This window comes from Globicephala melas, chromosome 9 (genome assembly GCF_963455315.2).
Source record: "Globicephala melas chromosome 9, mGloMel1.2, whole genome shotgun sequence".
In the NCBI taxonomy this organism is placed as follows: Eukaryota; Metazoa; Chordata; class Mammalia; order Artiodactyla; family Delphinidae; genus Globicephala; species Globicephala melas.
This window is the reverse complement of record NC_083322.1, coordinates 40,117,173-40,139,876: the sequence shown is the minus strand read 5'-3', so window position 1 is coordinate 40,139,876 and position 22,704 is coordinate 40,117,173. Positions and strand designations below refer to the sequence as shown.

The 22,704-nt window shown below is 40.9% G+C and overlaps 1 protein-coding gene across 4 annotated transcripts in view; it reads right to left on the bottom strand.

Moving 5' to 3' along the window:
- The window catches only part of ELMO1 (engulfment and cell motility 1), a 550,105-nt gene that overhangs the window by 368,917 nt on the left and 158,484 nt on the right, over window positions 1–22,704 (bottom strand). For all 4 annotated transcript variants that reach the window (XM_060305403.1, XM_060305401.1, XM_060305402.1 and 1 more), the window contains 3 exons: window positions 22,052–22,102; window positions 12,739–12,908; window positions 2,110–2,145 (listed from right to left, as the gene is read on the bottom strand). In XM_060305403.1, the coding sequence (XP_060161386.1) occupies window positions 2,110–2,145; window positions 12,739–12,908; window positions 22,052–22,102 (257 nt within the window). The remainder of the gene's footprint in view (window positions 1–2,109; window positions 2,146–12,738; window positions 12,909–22,051; window positions 22,103–22,704) is intronic.

The window sequence follows — 22,704 nt, the reverse complement described above, 5'->3', positions numbered from 1 at the left end:
TTTGTTCTAGTAGGAAGTTAACTTGGCTAGAATCAGACTCCAAACTCCTCAGTGAGTGACAGTTTAAATCTCTTCCCAATTCTTCCCATTTCCAGTTGCTAATTTTACCAGGTCCCTTTGGGGTTCCCATACACACGTATATTCACACTTTAGTGATCAGTGATAGATTTGGCAGAGTTTATATATAGATATGGGGTCGTCTCATACCCTCTGAGCCTCCTTCCTTTCATGGATTCCCCTTAATAATCTAGCCGCTCTGCCAGCCCCAAACTATATCCTCTTAGTAACTTACTAACACTGAGGGTTCTTGTCACCCCATGATACCTGGATAAGCAGGACTCCTCAGGCAAAAAGCTGTAAACACACAAATCTCATCTAGGGCTTATTTGTTCTCTCAAAGATTGACTTACTTCTTTCTGTCTGTTTTCAGTTGCTAGACAGTTTCTTCAGACACTTGTTTTTAGATGTTTCTGTTTGCAATATTTTGTCTAGAGTTTATAATTATTATCTATGGTACTTAGTCTGATTAAGCTACTTTGCAATTACCAGGGCCCCGAGCATTGATTTTGTCTGCGATTGATAAATGGAAATCATGATTCACGCTTAGTCACACTTCCAACACCTCTATATACCAAAAGATTAAAACTACTGGCAGATAAATTTTAAGAAATTATTTTGGCTTCAGAGCCCAAAATTCTTCTGCATTAGCAAATTGTATGAGGTTGTTAGAGAAAAAATCAGTTTGAATCCCAACACCACCTCATTTTAACTTCATCATAAAGGAAACAATTCTAATTTTACTCGTCTTGTATGGTGGATAAAAGTGTGAATTAGAAGTAACGAGTGTAAACATTGAGACAATGCCCAGGACAGAGTAAATTCCCATAAAAGATGGCTTCTACCGCTATTACCATTAAGTGCTTCTACTATATTAAAAATATATATCAAAGTTAGGTTTAAGAAGCTTTACCCTAAAAACTCAATATTTCTACTTTATTAGAATTTAATAACTGAAGAGTTCCTGCAATTAATACTTCTTCTAGTGGGAGGGGTAGGGGAAGATGAATGATTTGAGACCACTATCATACACTGATCAGAATTTTCTCTGAAGGCTTAAAAAATAAGGTGCACATTTTCAGATACTGTTCAGTCTTCCTTCTCAAACCGAAACTGTACACTTAACAACTTAGCAAAATGGGACTTTGTTCAACCTATTATAGAGAGTTTGTTAGATCCTCTTTGGACTCACCTTGTTTAGTGGATAATAAAGGCACTGAGGAGGGAATACTCTAAGAAAGAAGTTTTGAGATTTCCAGACGTAATTATCAGGCAATTCACAAATATATAGGTGGTTGAACACATTCTCAGACTGAAAGTAAATAATTTTCATTCCATACTTCAGCCCTAAATATTTTTTTTAATGCGGATCTTTTTCTTACCAAACCACTGAAGAAAATCAAAGACTTTTGACTTTGAACATCACATAGGCCACAAAAAAGAAAGTTTTTTTTTAAGTAATACATAAAATTATGCCTAGCCTTGCTCCAGGAGAAGGGTAGCAATCCTGATGTGATCATTTTATGGTTACAAACATAAAATACTCTTTCTACCACAAAGCAAAGAGAAAAGGTTAATAAATTTTTAAAGAACCTGTTCATAAGAACATCAAAAAGGGGCTTCCCTGGTGGCACAGTGGTTGAGAATCTGCCTGCCAATGCAGGGGACACAGGTTCGAGCCCTGGTCTGGGAAGATCCCACATGCCGCGGAGCAACTAGGCCTGTGAGCCACAACTACTGAGCCTGCGCGTCTGGATGGAGGCTGTGCTCCGCAACAAGTGAGTCCGCGACAGTGAGAGGCCCACGCACCGCGATGAACAGTGGCCCCCGCTTGCCACAACTAGAGAAAGCTCTCGCACAGAAACGAAGACCCAACACAGCCAAAAAAAAAAATAAATTAAAAAAAAATTAATTTAAAAAAAAAGCAAAAATAAATCACTTACTCAAAACATCTAGACACATAGTTACACAATCAGTCAGAGGACAGGGTTTCATTAGGCAGAGAAGAAGGAAGTGTTATATCATCTGAATCAACGCATCAGAAATTCTTACCAAGGCTTCATGATCTTCTGCAATTTCTGGTATCGTCTGCAAAATTCAAAAACAGTCACGTAAGGAGCATGCGTGAAAGCAATGAGTTTTACACAAATTACATATCACGAAGAAAGCCCAGGATGAGATATAGGGCAGATTTAACAGTCATTAAGAGAACTTAATTCATTTCAAAACATTTCTCCAAGCAATAAATTGGTGTTTTTTTTAATGATACAAAACAATCAAAAGATGGGAATTAAACCACTGTAACCAACCTATTGCATTTACTTAAGAGTAAAGGCAACAAGAACACTCCATTTGGCTCAGAATGGGTATATATTCAACAGGGGGAAATCCCTAGAAATAAGAGGGGCATATTTTCAATGAAAAAGCAGAGCCAAAAAACACTAGTCCAGTTGTTCTTAAGTACATGCTCAACAATGGAGAAATACTTGATTATCTTTCTTTGGTAAAATGCCCACTAATTCTACTTTCTCTTTTCTTAAGAGAAAAAAAAAAAAAAAAAAAAAAAGCTTCTTCTGAAGGAAGACACCGTGAGACATTGCAATAATTCCAGGACCACAGATGGAACCCTGGGACAGTAGTCTGCAAAAAAAGTGCACAATCAACAAAACATGTCTGTAAAAAAGGACAATTATGCTTCTTTAAAAACTAAAGATTAGGTCAAAAAGATTCGGAAACAAGTGTTTCTAACCTTATCAAACCACTTCCCATTCCTCAAGTCTGCCACATTTCTCTGGCATTAAGTGTGTTCTTCCCTCTGCTGGGGGAATACCCTTCCCCTCCCTGTCGGACTAGCTAAGTCCTACCCCAAATTCATCTGATTCAAGGCTCCTCTGTGCAGCCTCCCTGACTTCTGATTTCCCTTCCTTGACCAGACTGAGGGTGGCGCCCATGTCCACAGTGCTGAGAATACATCAGCTGCATGACTTAGGACATCTCACTGTCCTTCTAGCTACCTGAAGGCAAAGGCTCGCTCTGTAACTCAACTACTATAATGTCAGGCACATGCAGAGTAGGTACTCAATTCGGAAGAAGTTAAGTTTCACATTTTCGACCACATAAAATGTAACCACTTCAGAAACCTAACTGACCACGAGAAGATCAGATCTAGTATTTGATAAAACTGGCGAGTTAGGGCTTCCCTTGGCGAGTTAGGGCTTCCCTGGTGGCGCAGTGGTTGAGAGTCCGCCTGCCGATGCAGCGGACGCCGGTTCGTGTCCCGGTCCGGGAAAATCCCACATGCCGCGGAGCGGCTGGGCCCGTGAGCCATGTCCGCTGAGCCTGCGCGTCCGGAGCTTGTGCTCCGCAACGGAAGAGGCCACGGCGGTGAGAGGCCCGCGTACCACAAAAAAAAAAAAAAAAAAAAAAAAAAAAACCTGGGGAGTTAAAAATGTATATAAGGTGATCTTCCTCTTCCTGCGCCCTTCCCCCTCCTTAACCTGCCTTTATTTAAATATATATATATATATATATATATATTTGATATATATAGGAAAAATGCACTACCTAAAAGTTGAGAATTATATTTTATTCGCTGGACTTTCTGAGGACTCAGTCCCAGAGGCAGCCTCTCAGATAGTGCTGAGGGATGGCTCCAAAGAGGAAAGGGAGGAGCCGGGACACATAGGAGTTTTGCAATAAACCAGGGAGTCAGAACATCAAAAGATTATGGTTAACTAAAGAAAAACCAGACATCTTAAGTTAATGGATTTAGTGCTTTTCCATATATGAGAAGATGCAACAGTCTGGGCTCATTGAAATCATTCCTTTGACATGCACCTTAGCGATTTAGGGCCAGTATCCTGCTTTTCTCCATCCTGAACCCCCTCAGGGTGGTGGGAGGCAGCTGCAGTGGCTGATGACGTGATGGCCACAATGTCCTTTGTTTACTGATATGGCAGGCAGACATTTTTCATCCACATATATGTTAGCTTCCTTTCCTTCTCCTTCAAATAGCCATTGGGCAGAGTGGAAGAAGTAGGTGGCCATGGGGAAGGAGGCCTGAGCAGAGTTTGGGCCCTTTTGCAAGAGCCAAACACTACCCTCCACTAAAAGGAACTGGGGTTCCTTGGAGAAATGACTCGGTCCAGGGCTGGAAAGATGTAGATAAGCCTGGAAAATTTCGCTGAGCCAAAAAGTACAGAAATGCTCAAAGAATAATGGGAGACAAGGCAGGACACAGAATACAGCTTGATGAAGTTTCCAAAGCCATATCTGGGACAAACTGGACATCAAAATAAATAATAATAGTGATAAATTATAGCCCAATGAATAAAACAGGGAACAAATGGCCTACATTGCTTTAAAGAGTGGTGTGTTAGTATTGTTGAAGAACCAAATCTCTGGAAGAAAATATACAAACCTGATTTGTACCACTTTCCATTTCCCATGGTGTAACTACTCCAAAATTATTTCTTAATTATTTACAAAGGGGTGAAATTGCATTACAGGGAGATACCAGGAAGGCGCTATCTTAACAAGTGGTCAAAGTGAACATCAGTAATAAGACAAAGAGACATCATGTGCCATTAAGAGGATGCAATGAAATAAACACAAGCATCTGTGATGTTCTAGCCAAAGACATATGTTTTCTAAAAGAAGAAAACACTGGAGAAACCTGTAGAAAAAGGACTTCGTGTTTCAGTAGGAAACTATGCAGTGTCTCTGGCTTACTCTTCTGGGTTATCCAGCCCTGATTCCAGCCCTGCTGTCTTTAAGCTGTAGGTAACTGATGCATATGTATATTTTGTCCTGCCTAGTGGTGATTTAATTAACTTCCTCCCTGCAAGTGAAAAACCAGTTTTGTCTCCATTTGCAATTCACTTCGACATTGCTCTGTTTCATATAAATTTGTGCCCTTTTGACTCTCCCTTTGAACCAGTGAAAACATCTCCCTGGTTCCCTCATATCAGATGAGTAAAATACATCTTTTAACACATATTCAATTTTATAATCTCTATGAAAGCCATGCTTTTATCTTTCCCTGATAATTACCTTTTAATTAATTACCTTTTAATAAACCCCAACTGGGGAATATTCTAAAAATGGCTCACCTCTAATCTCAAAAAATGTCAAAGCCATGAGAGAAAAGGAAAGACTAAGGAATAGCTCCAGATTGCAAGAGACTGAAACCACCCGCCTTGGCCAGGCACTTGGATGAGTTGTCTGGCAACAAGAGGTCCTGATAAGGTGCTGCCACCAAAAACTAACCGGGAGAATTCGGGAGGGGCCGAAAGGAGGGAGGAGAGGCCAGTCCATATGTCCTATCAACCTCCCAGAATCCTTCTCACTGGAATCCATCTTGGCTGAGAGATGCACGTGCCACCAGGAAGGACCCCGAGTCAGTCCAAATATGAGCACAAGCAAGATGACTGGCCAGAGACCACTTGGAAACTAACCCCATTGCCATAAAACCTGAGATTGTGAGCCACGTGGAGGAACAGCTCTCCCAGCTTCCCTGACCCTGCTGCTCTCTGCCCGGACTCCCCTTTCCAATAGTCTTTTGCTTTGTCAGTACATGTGTCTCCTAGGACAATTCATTTCTGAGTGTTAGACAAGAGCCCACTCTCGGGCCCTGGAAGGAGTCCCCCCCTTCCTGCAACAATTAGGAGAAGACAGGACAACTGGGTGCCAGGGGCTCTCTGGAGTTAGGTCTTTGTAAAGGACACAAACAGGACAACTGGTGAAACTTGATCTTGCAACTTCTCCATTAAGTCTGGAACTGTTAAATTAATTGAACAAGGAGGCCTTTAGACCGAAGGGGCTCTAATGCTCTGGAGGCCTGTAAAAGCAATCTAAAACCCTAAACCTGCAAATGCCTCCAGGTTAGGAAATGGAAACCTAAGGACAAGCAATCACAAACAGCCAACTAGACTTTAAACTACAGCTAATCCAACAACTCCCTTGCTTTGCTTCCACTTCTTCTCTACAAGAGTCTCCCCTCTCCCCCACCAGCCCCGGTGGGTAGAGTGTTCCTAACCACTTCCAGTTTGGCACTGACCGATTCTAACTGATTTTTGCTCAAATACACTCTAAAAATTTTTAATATGCCTCAGTTAATCTTTTAACAGAACTGCTACAAAATTAATGCTGTGGGATGTGTGTGTGTAACATATAAAGCAGTCACTGCAATTTTCCAAAATAACTTTCTCGCTTAGGGCCTGAGCATCCTTAGGTTTATCTATGTGTTCTACCCCCTGTAGCAGACCCTGGCCTTAGAAAGTTCTCCCTGACCAGAGTGCAGAAAGAAATTCATTGCCTAAACAGTGTTTCTTACTTCTCCACTTCCTCACTTTGGCTTCAGAGTAAACGTAAGCAGAAGACGAACTTTTTGTTGTGATGTCTGTTTTCCTAACTGAGTTTCTCTCTCTCTCTCTCTCTCTCTCAATATATACTCACTTTAAAAGAAACATATCTGGAGAACAAATGATTCTCGAAAGACTGATGTTTCACAGTGATCAGAAGCCCCTCACCTCAGCCCAAGCTATGGCATCTCTTCCCTAGCAGAAGATAATCTCTTCTTTAAACAGGCTGTGTGACCCCTTCTCATTTCCATTACCGGAGTGATAGACAAAGACACAGAAACAAAGCAAAAAGGGATGGCCAGGCGGAGTTCCAGCATAAGGGATTTTCTGCCACACAACCCCCGACAAAGCCCTAGACGGTTGGCCCCTTTAGCGTTTGTGATGCAAATTTCTGGCAGGGCCCCAGAAGGGCTGCTGCAGTTGGAACTCCCTGAGCTCTGCTAACTGCAGCTCCAGGAGAGCAGACAGAGGGAGCTGGGAAGACGCAGCAGGCTTCTCAGCTGGGGCCCACAGACCACACAGAGCAGGTTCTTTCCGACTCTGTCTGGGGAGGTACTTGCTCCTCCCCATGGCCTCTGTCCGAGGTGAAGTGCAAGACACACATGGTGTGACCTGTGCTTGGCGGCTGGCAAAGAGTCGCTGATGAATTTGGCCTGGCCTGGACCTTCCAGAACAACCAAGGATTATAAGAGACACTGAATTCTCAGAAGCGACAGCATGAGTTAGAGCCAACAATCCATGTCTGTGGAGGTTAACAAAGTTACTTTCAAAAAAGAAATTCATCTTTTGTGTGAAGACAAAATTTCAAAAAATGTCACACGTAGTCGCAAACTGTCATGCATGTTTGTATTTTCTACGCACACACATACACCCATGTGCCTAACCCAGTGTCAGGAATATTCAGCACTTAAATAATATATACTTTGCTAAATGAATAAAACCTACAAATCCATCCTCAAGTGTGGGTGCCAGGCAACATCAAAGCCAAGACATCATTTCAGGGTGCTTAATTCAGGTCATAACTCAATTTTCACATCTCCTGAGAAACAGTCACAGCTCTGATTCCAGCCAGGAGGAAACGATCTGAATAATCGAAGTTTAATATGAAACTGTTCGTGTGCTAACAATGACAACTGTTATAAACACAAACACACGTAGCTATACATACACCCAAACATCCTCATCTGTGTCATCTATATGACAGAATGCGGAGGGGATTGATAGTTTATACAGCAAATGTGGTTTGTTTTTAAGACAATTACTTAAGGGCTTTACATATCTCTAAAACAACTACGGGACTCTTTGACCTGTTCCCAATACAGCCAATTTCGGAGAAATGACCAACCAAGCAAATGAAAAGTACTTATAAATTCCCCAGATCAGTGAAAGCTCCTCAAATACCTCACTGCTATTTTTCTTAGGAAAGCTAGAATCCCTAAGGAAACGCCAGCCCAGTATTGCCTAGGGTGTTAGGAATGGACATACCCCCGATATGAATGGTAAAGTACAAATTAGGACACGTCAACAAGCTATGGGGCAGTTCTTAATTTAACACAGCTTCAACATGTGTATATCCTCTGAATCGGGAATTTTATTCCAACAGAATAAATATTCACAGAGATTCTGCTGAAAGAAAAACTGATGAGAGAATGTTCATAATCCTGAAAAAACCTGAAAGCAGTGTAAATATCCAACAACAGGGGAATGGTTAACTCTACTCTGCATATCCTTGAAATTCTCCTATTACATTGCATATCAATTGTACCTCAACAGAGCTTTAAAAATGAATTAATAGGCAGATAACAAAAATGATGAGGGGAATAATATCTAACCACGTGGGAATATTGTTAGGTACAAAAAGCAGGCTACAGAGAGCATGAATAATATAATTCTACTTTTGTAAAGCCAGTGTATGTGTGTGCGTGTGTATCTAAAAGCATATACAAAAACAATATACACCAAGATGTTAAAAATATTTGTCTCTGGAAAGGGAGATTACAAATGACTCTTATTCTCCTCCTTCTGCTTATTTATACTTATTTTTTAAACAATAAATGTATTTTTTTTTATTAAGGAGAAAAAGCTAATTCAAAAAAAATGAGTTTTTCGTAAACATGTGAATTTAATTTCTTTCACTCTTAACTTTTCTGCCAGAGTGTTGCTACTGCTTACTCATATTCCAAGGGCATAATTTTCCTGTCATGTTGCCAAGTGGGAAACTATAAGGATCCTTTCATTCTTGGAAATGTTCCCCCTGTTCTTCTGATGGGTGAACAGTAGAAGGGCACAGGGTAAACTGTCCAATTGTCTATGTGCATAGCAGCATAGAAAAAGAACACAGTGTTTTGTTAAAACCCAAAGAAAAGCAGTGTTATTCACTACAATGGATTTAGAGTTGCAGGTACAATATTTTTTCTTTCAAATAAAATAAAATATATAATTTCTGAGAAATCTTTACAAAAAACCACTGCCCATTCCTTAATGGGCACCATTTCCTGGCTCAGGTTGGGGAAACAAGTTTCCCCACAAATTTATTTGCTTCTACATCGATGTTTCAAGCTGAAACTAGACATGGAATTTCAAAATTCCACAAGAATGGAAAGATTAAAATTCAAGTTTTAGACACTGTGTTCTGCCAAAGTGACACTTCCCCTTGCTCCTTTGTGGCTAATTTTCCCCCCATCGTCGCTCCTGGTACCAGCTGGAGAGAGACCTTTAAAAGCTCAGCCTTGGGCAATGGCAAACAGGCAAGTGTATCTTTGAATCTCATTACAGCTCAAAGTAAGCAGAAAAATTCCAGCTACATTTCTTCAGTGTTTCCTAAAAATTTCCACAGGTCCTGCTCAGGAAACCTCTGCCCTTCCCAGCTGGAAGTCTGCCCAGGAATCATAAGTAAATGCCTTCCAAATTGTAGGGTCTATTTAATTTGTGCCGTTTATATTCCAGAGGTTTCCTGTTAATTAATTAAAGTCTTGTTTAAGTTTAATTGAGAAGCCGGGTTTCCTTTTAAGAAAAGTGTCTTTCTCTTTTCTTTTTCATCTGAGCAAAAGATCTGAAAATAGCTGTGCATTAAATGAGCAGCTTCTTAGCATGAGTTGCAGGACCTTGCAGAAGGAAGGGAGGAGGTTGTACAGCACCAGTGCCCTCTTTCCTCCATCCCTAAGTGTAGCATGACCTATAACTTATATAAAATGGTGATGAGGGCACACACTAAGGTGATTCAGAGAGACATCATCCCTTCCCAGTAACATAGTGTGTTGGGAAAGTGTAAGAGACAATGCAAACCGGAACTCACCCAAGATCTGGTCTTGAGTTTTGCTCATCTGTCTGAAATCTGGCTGCATGTAACAAATTGGGATGGCTTACAGATTATAAATAATTAAAATATTAATGAGGATGATACAGTATAGAAAAAAAGAATTCAGTTACTGTGGTCCACATAAAGTAAATTCAGTATTAACATGTGAAACATAGAGATATAATTCAGACCTCCTGTCCCCAGTGATCAGTCTTTGGGTCACTCAGTAAGTCAAGATGAATTATAGAGTAAGGCAACAGCACAGATGAAAAGTCCTAATGTTGACAAGACAATACATAGTATCAGTTTTTACTCTTTCTCTTCTGGAGCACAAGGTGGGAGTGTCCCTTTGATGAGTCTTATCAGCTGAATTGTGTCCCCCCCCCCAAATTCATATGTCGAATCCCTGCCCCCAGTGCCTCAGAATGGGACAGTATTTGGAGGTAGAGCCTTTAAAGAGGTGATTAAGTTACAATGAGGTCATTAGGGTGTGTCCTAATCCAATCTGACTGGTGTCCTTATAAGAGGAGGAAATTTAGACACACAGAGAGACACCAGGGATGCTTGTGCTCAGAGGAAAGATGATGTGAGGACTTAGGAAGAAGGTGGCCATTAGCAAATCAAGGAGAGAGCTGCAGAAGAAACCAAACCTGCCAACACCTTGATCTTGGGCTTCCAGCCACCAGCACTGTGCGAATGTAAATTTCTGTTCTTTAAGCCACCTGGTCTGTGCTATTTTGTTATGGAAGCACTAGCAAACAAATATAATGAGAAACTAAAAAAGTAAAGCCCCTAACATGCATTTTCCCTCATTGTCAAATATATAACTGCCAACCTCCAGAGGTACTGGAGCTCAGCTCCAGTCCTCTATTCAGGGCGCATATCACATGGACTCTGGCTATCAGCGTATGTACCACTGTAATTGTAATTAATTGCAATTCTGATAAATTTGGAAGTATTAACACAATGTCATTCTGAATATTCCAGAGCTTAAGCCCCTGGATACTTAGGTATTTGTGGCAGAACCACCTAATATTAGCAGGTTCCATTATGACTGGCTCCGATGCCGTGTTTTTGATACATCAATGGCTGGGACTTAGATAAATCAATAAACATGAGGACAGGTTTACATTTTTATCTAACACCTTGTAAATGTGATGGAGGCAGAAGCTCCCAGGGCTCACTGTCCCACCAGAAGCAGTGGTGGGCGTGAAGAGGGGTCTACCACACGTGGCAGTCCCATGAAGCTGTCCACAGTTACCAGGGAAGGTGGCTGCAATCACAACTCGCAATCCACTGCTCACTAGTAACAAGGAACGAGGGATCTGACACGCGCTACCTGGATTTCAGCTGGAGCGTCCACCAAAGACAGAACCCTCTTTCTCCTTTTCCTTGGGCCAGTCTCCTGGATCCTTAAACTAATTTAACTCTCCTCAAGCTGTTTCAAGCTCCAACCCCCATTTTTCAGTAACCACTTTGGATTCTGGTAACACCCAGGATTTGAGATTCTCTGCCCTACTCTAAGCTGATGTTTGCCAAAAATGTAATGAGCAGAGTTTTAGTCATCATCAAAAAAATAAATGATACCTGTCTACAATTGAGCCTTTCCAGATCACCCAGTCCTGCCTGCCAGTCCTCTTGGATTTGACTCCCCTGCCCCCATTCACTCCTAGATATTTTCTCTACTTCTTTATGAAGGCCTCCAACTCCAAACTCTAGAGAACATTCTTATACAGGAGATATTCTTGCTGTTATAAAACATGCTCTCTTTGAATGAGGGGAAAAAAAGAATCTTCATTAGTGCCAACTACAGAGGCTAAATAATGCCAAGTGTAGGAGGAGACAGGAAGGAAGAAAGGAAGGAAGGAAGGGAGTGGGTCAAGATAGGTCTCTACCATGTACAGTCAGCAGGTCATTCTTTAAATCACCACGTACTGAAGAGAGATTTAACTGGCCCAGGTTTACACCCCAATTCTAAATGCTATTTATTCTTTCCTAACAAATGCCTATCTCAACTCTGCACATTATTTATTTAGCAAATTACTATGCAGTTAGCTGGCTCAGCATTCTCACATGCTCTAACTGGCATGCTCTAACAGTCTTCACCAGTTGCACCTGACTATACGGAAATGAGCAGTGTCCTGTGGACCCTACCCTGGTATTCTGTGGTCAAGGGAGTTATCTGTCCACACATGTAAAAGCTAGACCCATCTGGCTCTGTAGCCAGAGAATCATACCAGAGATCAAACCCTACCCTGAGAAGGTGAGCTCCCCAATGCCCATTCCTTCCTTGCTCATGGTAGAACTCAAACTCCTTCAAGGCCCATTCACTGATACCTCCCCCCGCACCTCCCTATAAGGTTCCATGAGATGTAACTGGTCCAACCTCTAGACTCCCAGCCCTCAGGAGGAATTGTACCTCAACTGAATTCTGCCTCCATAAATATTTAGATGGCAAGGTTCACATCATTTAAAATTTTCCCAACTTCCACTTTTTTGCACACAATGGGTACCTAATAAATGTTTATTGTACTTAATGATAAATAATTAAGGACATGTATTTCATCAGTCAAGTGTTAATTTTTTAAAAAATTACTTCAGGGATGTTATTTTGACCTGGTTTAAGACTTTGAAACATAAGGAGGTATTCTAACTTTTTAAAAAAATGGAGTCAGGGAAGGAAATCTTTTTTTAGGGATAAGCAAAGGATGTGAGGGATTTATATTTTGAAGAATTATAATTTGTGTTGGAAAGGCCCTTAGAGATAATGACTAATATTTTTCCTTATAAATCTGAAATTTCAGAGATTGTCTTAGATAATGGCTAGTTGGTGGGTGGAGAACATAGTGATACATTACGAAACCACAGACCACACATTATCTTAAACGCCATTTTTTTTTCCCTGAGCCTAGACAATTCCTGGCATTTAAAACTAGAAATTGCAAGTACAAGAAAAGTAACAAATACCCAAAACATTACAAAGTACAGGACAGATTGGAAGTCTAGGTAAAAGATGCTTACTCAGTGCCGCTTTCAACCATCTGCGTGAGGAGAGAGATGCCATCCAGATTGATAAACTCCTGGGCAAACGTGACATCCCGGGAGAGGCTGGCCAAGTCCTTCAGGGCCTCCAGCTTGGCGTCCATACTCGACGACTGGATTCGTTCATGGAGCTGGTGGGCGTTTTGAGCCTCACCGGGGACAAAAACAAAGCACAGTATTCACGGAGGAAACCACAACAGACAAAATATTAACATCTCATTGAGAAATGAAGACTCAAAGGCCAAAAGCACAAGACCAGATGAGTATTACAAACCAAGGGCAGGTTTCCAATCATAATGACTCCACCTTCAGGCAATGCCTGTCAATTTCACAGCGGGAATCAGTTGCCCTCTTTTGACAGGACCCATATTCCCATCTCAAGGAGAAGCAAGAACCCAAGAACAGTAAAACCCCAGAAATGGAGCGGGTATGGCAGTGCGGAGGGGAGAATGTTTACTTTTTAAGTAAAATTATTATCTATAAATGACAGAAAGCTATTTGCTTAATTAAGCAATTACACAAATTTATACAGCATGTTCACCCATTCCGTCAATACTCTGAGTAATAACTGCCTACACACAATGTTTAAAAGCTTCATTAGACACCCAAATCATCTTTCTGGGTTTCGGAAAGTCTTCCAGCACAGCACAATGCGGCTTGTAAATTCCACTTTTCAACAACTCGTGTTTCACTGTGCATTAGCTATTGCCTAAATAATTAGGCAACCGAATTAGCAGCTTTGTCTCCAATTAAAGTTCCCCTTTTTAAGGCATTTGCATGTTGCTTCTACATGCAGGACAGAAGTATACTGGAGGAGCTGAACTTCTAGATAATAATGTGTCTTCTGTATTTCTCATTCACCCAGTCAAGGTTTCCATATCTACCTTTCAGTTGGGACAGAAGGTAGGAAAAATAAGATAATAAATTTTTCTGCCTGTGTTTTTGCTTAATAGAAATAACTGAATATCTTTGTAGTTATTAACTCAAAACTGCAATGGTTGAAGCACTCTGCCATTCTCATATTCTCCTTTGAAACTTGTCATATTTCTGAGAAAGGGGAAGAAGGTATATTTGACCCCAACAATGAGGCACCTTCTCCCAAACAGAAACTGATTAGAAATATCAGAGGAGCCCCATGTGAACTATAACAGGGCTAAGATTGCAGAGCAGAAAAAACAGAACCCACACAGGAACTGTGAGCAAAGGGACTCCACCCCAAGTGCCCCCTTCCTCCCTGTCCAGCTTCCCTTCACTGTCACCTGGAAGCAGCCCCGCAGAAAGAAGGGGATTCAGCAGGGAAACCAATGCAATCCTTCAGTGACCAAGACAGATGAAACCCATACTGCTATCACTTGGTCAGAGACATATACTATGGTCTCCCATGTAATTATAACCAAAACTTGACATTTTGCATCAGAAACTAGAATAGAAGAAGGAAGCAAAGGAAGGTGCAGGAGAATAAGAACCTTTCCTACTCGTTCACTGATACCCATATAGCTGACAAACGGCTCAAACCCTAAATTCCATTGTTTAGAAAGGGAGAATCACTTTATTTATCTTTCTACATTGTTCAAAGATGTACCATTCTCCAAAATTTTCAAATGCAGATACAGCATTAACAGTAACATACAATATTTAAACCAAGTGAGTCACTTTGAATTCCTTGAAAAATACATTTTTCTCCCAGCAGGAAGTCTGCATTTACTATACAGATTATGATAATAATGAGGACTCAAAAATGATTTCATTGTCATAATTAATAGTGTTTGGTGCTGTTAATACCACTAATAAAAACAGCTGACAGTTACTTAGAGATTTTCAGTTTTTGGCCGCGCTGCGTGGCTTGCAGGATCTTAGTTCCCCGACCAGGGATCGAATCCAGGCCCTCGGCAGTGAAAGTGCGGAGTCCTAACCACTGGACTGCCAGGGAATTCCCACCTAGTGTTTTTTATGAGCCACTATTCAAAATATCTTCCTGAAGGACTTCATTCAATCTATCAGGCAGGAGCTTTCATTATCTTCATTTTACAAAGGAAATGGAAGTGTAGAGAAGTTAAGTAACTTGCCCAGGGTCACACAGCTTGTCCATGCTGGAGCTAAGATAGAGCCTGGGCAGCTATGCCCCTTCAAAATCAAAGACAGAATCCTCACTCACTGATTCAACAAATACTCCTGGAAGCTTACTCTGAGCCAGGCGCTGCTCTATATATTTAGGATTCTGCAACAAACAGGAGGCAAGCTTCTTGCCCTCCTGGAGCTTACGTCCTCGAGGTGGGGGGCAGACAATAAAACAAATTAACAGTAAGAAATTAAATATCGCTGAGTTCATAGCAAAACCTAAAAGAGGAATGAGATAGTGACGGGTGGCTTTTTAAGATGGAGTGGTTTTCAGGGACAAGCAGCCTAAAAAGCAACATTGATGCAGAGATCTGATTGCCAAGGAGTCAGGCACATCAGGCAAGGGCCGAGGAAGATATTCTGGGCAGCAGGAATGGTTAGTACAAAGGAGGTACAGGAGGAACAAGTCCGTCATGTCTGGAGGGACAGAAGGAGGACCAATGTATCTGGGGTTGGAGAGCAAAGGAGAAAGTGGCAGGAGGTGAGGACAGGCAAGCCGACTGGGCCAGGCGGCCTAAGGAGTTCATGAGCAGCGGAGCTGGAGGAATCCTGGGTGGTGATGAGCATCCCTGACTGAAAGGATGCATTTAGATATCTAGACAGATGTGTGGTACCTTTGGAGCTCTCAAAATAGCATTAGATTCAAACCCTGGAAGCCACCAAAATGTTCAACAATAGGACAATGGTTAAAAAACTCATGATATAGTCATAGGATGAAATATCATATGGGATTAAAAATGAAACTTTCAGAGAATATAGGATAGCATGGGCACATCTTCATGATGGAATATTAGGAGAAAGGGGAGGATGCAAATATATTTTCTTGTTTGAGGGGCAGAGGTATATGTGTATGGGTGTGGGCGTGTATCCACTGGAATGTAAAGGAGAAGAAGTATGTCAGATTTGCTCACCACTTTATCTCCGGTACCTAGAACAGAGCCTGGCATTTACCAGGAGTTCAAAAAAATTCCACTAAGTGCTTGAAGAAATAAATGAATATTATGCACACATATTTGCATAAATACAACCCAAGGAAACAAATCAAGATATGACCCATTGTTATTTATGAACTGTAATATTCTACATAATGTTTTGTAGCAGGCTTCACTTTTCAAATATTCCATGAGTCTGCAATATTTTTATGTTTGGGGGGAAATCTACATTATTAAAAACTAAAATAACCTTAGTTCTGATTTTTCAAGCAGTTAGCACAACTGAAAAGAGTCTAGCAGCTATATGGGTGATTGTAGCAGATAGTAAGTTTTATTTTCTGGAATTGTGCTAAGGATAGAAAACAAGTTTCACCTTGAGCCCCTCAAACAGCTCAGTGTGACTGCCTAATGTCCTGGACTGAGAAAGTTCTGGGCCCGGGCTCAGAGGGAAACAGCCTCCGAGTGATCACAGGTGAACACAGAACAGGTGTGTATGGTACAGGTGTGCCAGGTATTTACCACCTCTGTTCTTTAAGGTCCTACTTAAAATTATTCCCAAGAAACTTCCAGAATGGTTCCGGGTCCGTGATACCAATGAAGAAGTAATCTAAAATGTCCTTAGGATCACAGGTTTCACAGATATTTTCAAATGTACACTCAATATTGCCCAGCAATCAGACTACGCTTTCCTAGAATGGCTGCTATGTCCCTCCAAAATGACTCCTTCACACCTTTTCTTCTCTCCTTAAACTCCCCCATCCCCTGCTTCCCTCACACCAGTGATCTTGCCTCACATTTTATTGAGGAAATCAAAGCGGTCAGCCAGGAGTTCCTGCACCTTCCTACTTCAAAAAGCACAGCCAGAGTTTCTTCATCTTCTTATTTCCAAGGACACGGCCCAGGGTCTCTACTCTCACGCTTTGCTTCTTCCTGATTCTATGCACCTGGCCCCTATTTCCTATCCAAGGTCAATCTTTCCCTGCAGCTCTAGAGCCCTTACCCTCTCACCTTCTCAGGTATTCTGCTTCTGTTTTGTCCCCCTTTCGCCCGTACATCAGTTTCTCTCCCTGCAGTGGATCATTTCCAGCTGCAAACATATCTAATAGGTTGGTCCTGTCTTAAAAAAACAAACAGAAATGTACAAACCTTTGTACATTGAGCCAATCAGTTCACTTCCAGCCAGGCCCTCATTTCACTGCTTCCACTCTCTGCAAAAGTTCTGGAACAAAGAGTGGGTCTAAAGCTGCAACTCACCTCACCTCACACTCTCTCTTCTCCTCACCTCCACGAGGCTTCCACCCTCACCCCTACCTCCGCGGACAGCAGCTCCATAATGCTACCAACACCTCTGTGCAGCACACCCTCCTCGCTCATCTGATCCTCCTACTGTCTCAGCAGCCTTCAGCACACCTAAGTGTTCCTTTCTTTCTCCTTGAGGCACTTTCTTCTGTTGGCTTCTTGGTCAGCTCCTCCTCCAAACCTGAGAGTGTGCCCAGGGCCCTGCCTTCCCTGTGGCGGACAACCTCACCCAGCGCATGGCCTTCCATGCCACGTACCTGTGATGGCTGGCACACCTGTATTCTCCAGGCTGCCCGACACACATTCCTAACTGCCTGGTTGACATGTTGTGCTCATGGGCACATAACAGGCATCTCGAACTCTTCATTTTCCCCTTCCCAAACTTTCTATTCCAGTAAACAGCACTACTGTTTATTGTGCCCAAATACCGGGCCATCCTCGCAGCCTCTCTCAAGGGGCACCACATCCAAAGTATCAGGAAGTGCTAGCGCTTGCCCTCTAACACTCCTTCAGACACTCCGCATCCTTACAACGCAGGCAGCCCGCACCATCTTCATCTCCTGCCAGGACTGCTGCACTGAGCTCCTAACCTGTCCCCCTGCTACCTACAGTCTGTTCTTGGGCAGCAGCCAGAGTGATCTTGTCACTCCTCTGCCTAAAAGCCTCCACTGGCTTCTCTCTGAGTTAGGGCTCATAGGGCAATGGAGAGAAATAGAACTTAAGACAGCTTACAATTCTTTTCAAGTTTCTCAGCTCCGTGGAGAGAAATTGGTTCCAAAAATTTTAATGGCCTCCCTGTTAAGAATCTCTGCTAACCTGAATCCACAGAGAGAGTGAGATAACACTGCTTTTCTTTTAGCTAGGGTAACTGGCCCCCAAAATCAGTGTGACAAGCCCTCTGACCCAGATGCCTCTAATATCATTTCTCCAAACGAGAGAGAACAGAAAGGCAGGGTTATGCTTAGAGCTGACAAAGCAACAGTAGATACTGGATCAGCAGTTTTATTTAATATGTCCACACGGGCCAAATGAGGGATAAAAGGCAAGAAGAGCTCGGGTCATATATAAAACGGCTCTTAAAAAATCTAATAGTTTGGAATACTGGAATGGTTTTAGCATGGAATGTTATGATTCACCTCTTGTATACGGTAGTGACATTATGATATGTATTTGTGTGTGTATTTATTTAATTAAAAATAACACCAGCACATGGTATAGAAATATGTAAGTACTACCAGCAGTTATAAAATGATAAAGTTAGCCTAATGTTAACAGTTTCTTGTGTCCCTTGAGAATCATTTTTATCCTTTTATCAACATACATATATACCTCCTTTCCCTGTGCATAACGCTGTCACTCCATACACAATGTTCTGCAACCTGCTTTTGCACTTAATAAAATTTTTAGATGCCTCTGAGGCAGCATAACACATTCTTTTTTACAGCTACACAGTATTCTATCACATGGTTATTACCTAATGCATTTAACTAGTCCCAACTGATAGACAGTTAACAGGTTTCAGTTTTTGATTACTGAAAGCAATGACGCATACAGCCCTGTATGGGTGTGTATGGTGTGTGTGTGTGTGTGTGTGTGTGTGTGTGTGTGTGTGCGCGTACTGCAGTGCTTTTGTGAGTCTATCTATTGGATAAATTCCCAGCAGTAAAATTGTTAGGACAAAGACATATGTATTTTAAGCTTGGGTGGATACAGCTAAATTGCCCTCCAAAGAGGCTGTACCAATTTGTACTCTTGACACCACAGCGTCTTTGCCTCACACCTTGGTTATCTAGGAGTGTAGATTTTCATCTCTTTTGAGAGAAAGATTGAGTTTTTTCTTTCATATGTATCTATATCTATATAGATCTATACAGCTATAGCTAAATAGCCATATATAGATCTATATAGATCCATCTATCTATATATATCTATAGATAGACTATATAGAGAGATTTATAGATCAAGAGAGAGAAAGAAATCATCTTTGTTTATAGCTTTTGGCCATCTGCTTTGGGGGCAGCTAATTTATTCATAAGAGATCCTGCAGATTGAGGAATTAGGCCTCTATTTATCATGCATGTTGCCAATTGTTTTCCTTAATTTGCTGTTTTTGACTTTGTTTCTGGAATTCTTTCCAAACAGGAAGGTTTTGTAGGGTGGTTTTTATTTTTTGGTAGTCAAATTTATCAATCTTTTTCTTTATGACTTCTGGGTTTTGTGCCCTACTTAGAGTGGCTTTCCACACTCCAAGACTACAAATATATTTACTGTGAAAACTTTTAAAAACAAAAATTTCAGGAAAGTGAAAACAATGGTCTGGGAACGCACGCTTCTTCTAATAGGAACACTAGCCAAAATTTATGTAAAATATGCTTTATGCAACATGTGACCTCAGGTTAGATTTCCATAGGTATTATTATCATGGCAGGTACAAGGGCACACTACTTAGCTGCACAATCTGAAGGTCTCCAAACCCTGAAATGCTCAGAAATTCACACACATTTGTACACATTCCCTGAGTATGTTCATGGCTAGATTTTCATGATACTGGAGAGATGGATAAGGATAGGACACCTACAAAAGACACGTGTTTAAGATGGTCACTAGAGAGACTGTCTAAAGATGTGCAATGCAGAGGAAGACCATCACCCAAGTGTCGGACTTTTAAAAGAATAAAAATGCAGGTTGTTTTCTTCGATCTTCTCTTATTAATGCCCTATTTTGTTAGGAACAATCCAGAAAGGATAGTTCTATATAGAGAAGGACTGAAAATAAATCCATCAACAAAAATACCATCACTGATAGAGTGGAGGTGAGACTCAGCCCAGCTGCACATGGCCTAAAACAAGAGTGTGTATATGCATGTGTGTATCGAGTGTGGGCATGTGCGCGTCTTTTCTGGCTACAGGGAGAGTTCAGCTGAGGTAGGTGAAAGGACTTGTAAAAGCTAGCGCAACACTGCTTGCCAGTTTCTTTATGGTACTCTAATACCTCCTAGCAAATTTAATAGAGACAGCTGTTTTTTTAAATATATTTTTATTGTGTATGTAAAAAGTGAAAGAGTTAGCATATGCTGACCCATATTTTTCAGGCAAACACAAAGTAATTTTTTAAAAAATCTACCAGCAACAAGTGAAGTTTACAGATCCAAACTACCTTGATTATAGTATAATTCCCAATTCTATACCCTGTGGCTACAGTCAAATCATAAATGCTTACTTAAACTGCAGGTGCCTGGACCCTATTCCTAGATACCATTATTCAGCTTCTCTTTAAAGGCTCAGACATCAGCATTTTAAAAATTCTACCAACGATTCAGGTTTGGGGACCACTGTGCTCTGGAAAATGTAAACCAATCTCTTGTAGTGAATTCCATCGTATCGTATTGCCTTGTGCACTGGCTTTCACATCTCTCCATTCACCGTGCTGGGTATATGAAGGGCACAAGCTCCATTGTCCCCAGTGATGCCAAGTTATGCCATGGTGTTAGTACTTGACTTTTCAGATGCTGACAAACTCCACCCTGCCCAACACCTAACATTCTTTCAAGGGGTAGCTTAGCGCTGCAGAAATTTTGTTCATGAACCCACGGCAAATAAAAAAGAGAATTGACTTCATTTAGTGAAGACCTAGATTTTTAACAAAAAGCAGTGCCTTTCTAATTCTGAGACGAAACAAAAGGCAAGGTGTACTCTTTCTGCCCGTCAAGCAGGTGAATAATTTCAGCAGGATAAATAGGAACTACAAAACCCAAATGAAACCATGGTCTCTAAAGGTCAAATTAACATGAATTCATGCTGACTAAAGTAAGAAGATCAATGCTAAGGCAGACAAAAATGTCTCAGCTCATCATGTAGCCACTGAAAAGTGAGTATGAATCATAATTCCCATTAAGTGGAAAAGAAGGTACCAAAAGACAGTTCAGCCAACGCCAGCGGCATATTCTTATGGAGTCCATCACTGTGTTTAGGCTCGAAATGTTACTGGGTAAAATGTTCAGGAGTTTGTAAGCCTCTCTTAATGTAATTTTCGACAAGAAGAATTTGTGGTGGTTACAGTACCCACAATTTAATTTTAGCCAGATGCTTTTCCCAATTTTTAAGTTTATTTTTAGCCTACCACATGGCTTCAGTGGAAACTGAAAATGAGAGCTAGACACAGTTTTCATCACATATGCAAGTGAAAATAGTAACACTTGGTGTATTTTGTGCAGATTATTTTTTAGGAGAGCAGTAAAATGCACTGTGAAAAATACGTAGTTTAAATATGCTAATGTTACTACCCAAAGTATCTATAAGCCAGCAAGAAAGATCAAGATAAGCAACACAGTCAGCTATAGTAATCTAAATATACTGCAGCATTTTGTTTAGCAGCTTTTATCTGGAAGACTTTAAAGTGTTTTGTTTTTTTTTTCCTAGAATCAGCTGTCAGTGAAACAGCGTTAAGTGGCAAACATTTCTTAAACTATATTTTTATGAATTGTCATAATAACTGACCAAAACTAGAAAATGCTTAAACACTCTCTCTCTTTCACACACAGACACACCCTCTGACTTCAAAGGGAAGTAACGGGCTGTCTCTAGTTTTATTTCCTTTGTTTGTTGTCTGAATTTGTTCAGATGGCCTTAGGTGGATCTGTGGACAGGTAGGTAAAAACCGATCGGTACAGCTGAGTTATCCCATCTAATATGAGAATTGCTGAGATGACCCCCAAACTCAAACTTTAAGATCAATTTACTTGCACATAACCTGGAACAAAAAATTGCCCTTTCTGTAATGGGAAATAGAAGGAGGGGCATTCCTGCCAGTCCAGAATATGAGGACCGTCCAAAGATCTTTTGTTTCACACAAAAGTCACCGTGAAAAATTAACATCCCATAATCCCTTTAACAAACTGCAGATCAAAGACTTTACTAGAAAGCTACAAACAAAGATCAACTTACTGGAGATGTGGTTAATCGAAGGATAGTGCCATTTTTTATTTCATTGCGATTCTGGAAAAGAAAAAAAAAATCTTTGTAACTCTTCAAGTGGACGCTTGGGAAGGAAGAGAACAAAGGTAAATATAATCTAGCAGAGACTCTATATAATAAGCATTCATACGATTCAGTTTATTCTCACTTGAGTAATTTTTAGTTATTTCACAAAGAACTTTAAACTAGGTCCCAGATGTACTAACTTTATATTTTTCCCTTCAATTCTTTTTGTTTAATTTAATTTTTATTTTATTTTGGAGTATAGCTGGTTTACAATGTTGTGTTAGTTTCGGGTGCACAGCAAAGTGATTCAGTTATACATATACATATAACCATTCTTTTTCAGATTCTTTTCCCATATAGGTTATTACAGAATAGTGAGTAGAGTTCCCTGTGCTATACAGTAGGTCCTTGTTGATTATCTATTTTATATATAGTAGCGTGTATATGTTAATCCCATACTGTTAACTCATCCCTCCCCCCCTCCCCGAACTTTCCCCTTTGGGAACCATAAGTTTGTTTTCAAAGTCCGTGAGTCTATTTCTGTTCTGTTTCTTTATACCAAGTCACAGACAGCATTCAGTACAGAGGAAGTGAATATCAACCCAGAAAACAGGAAT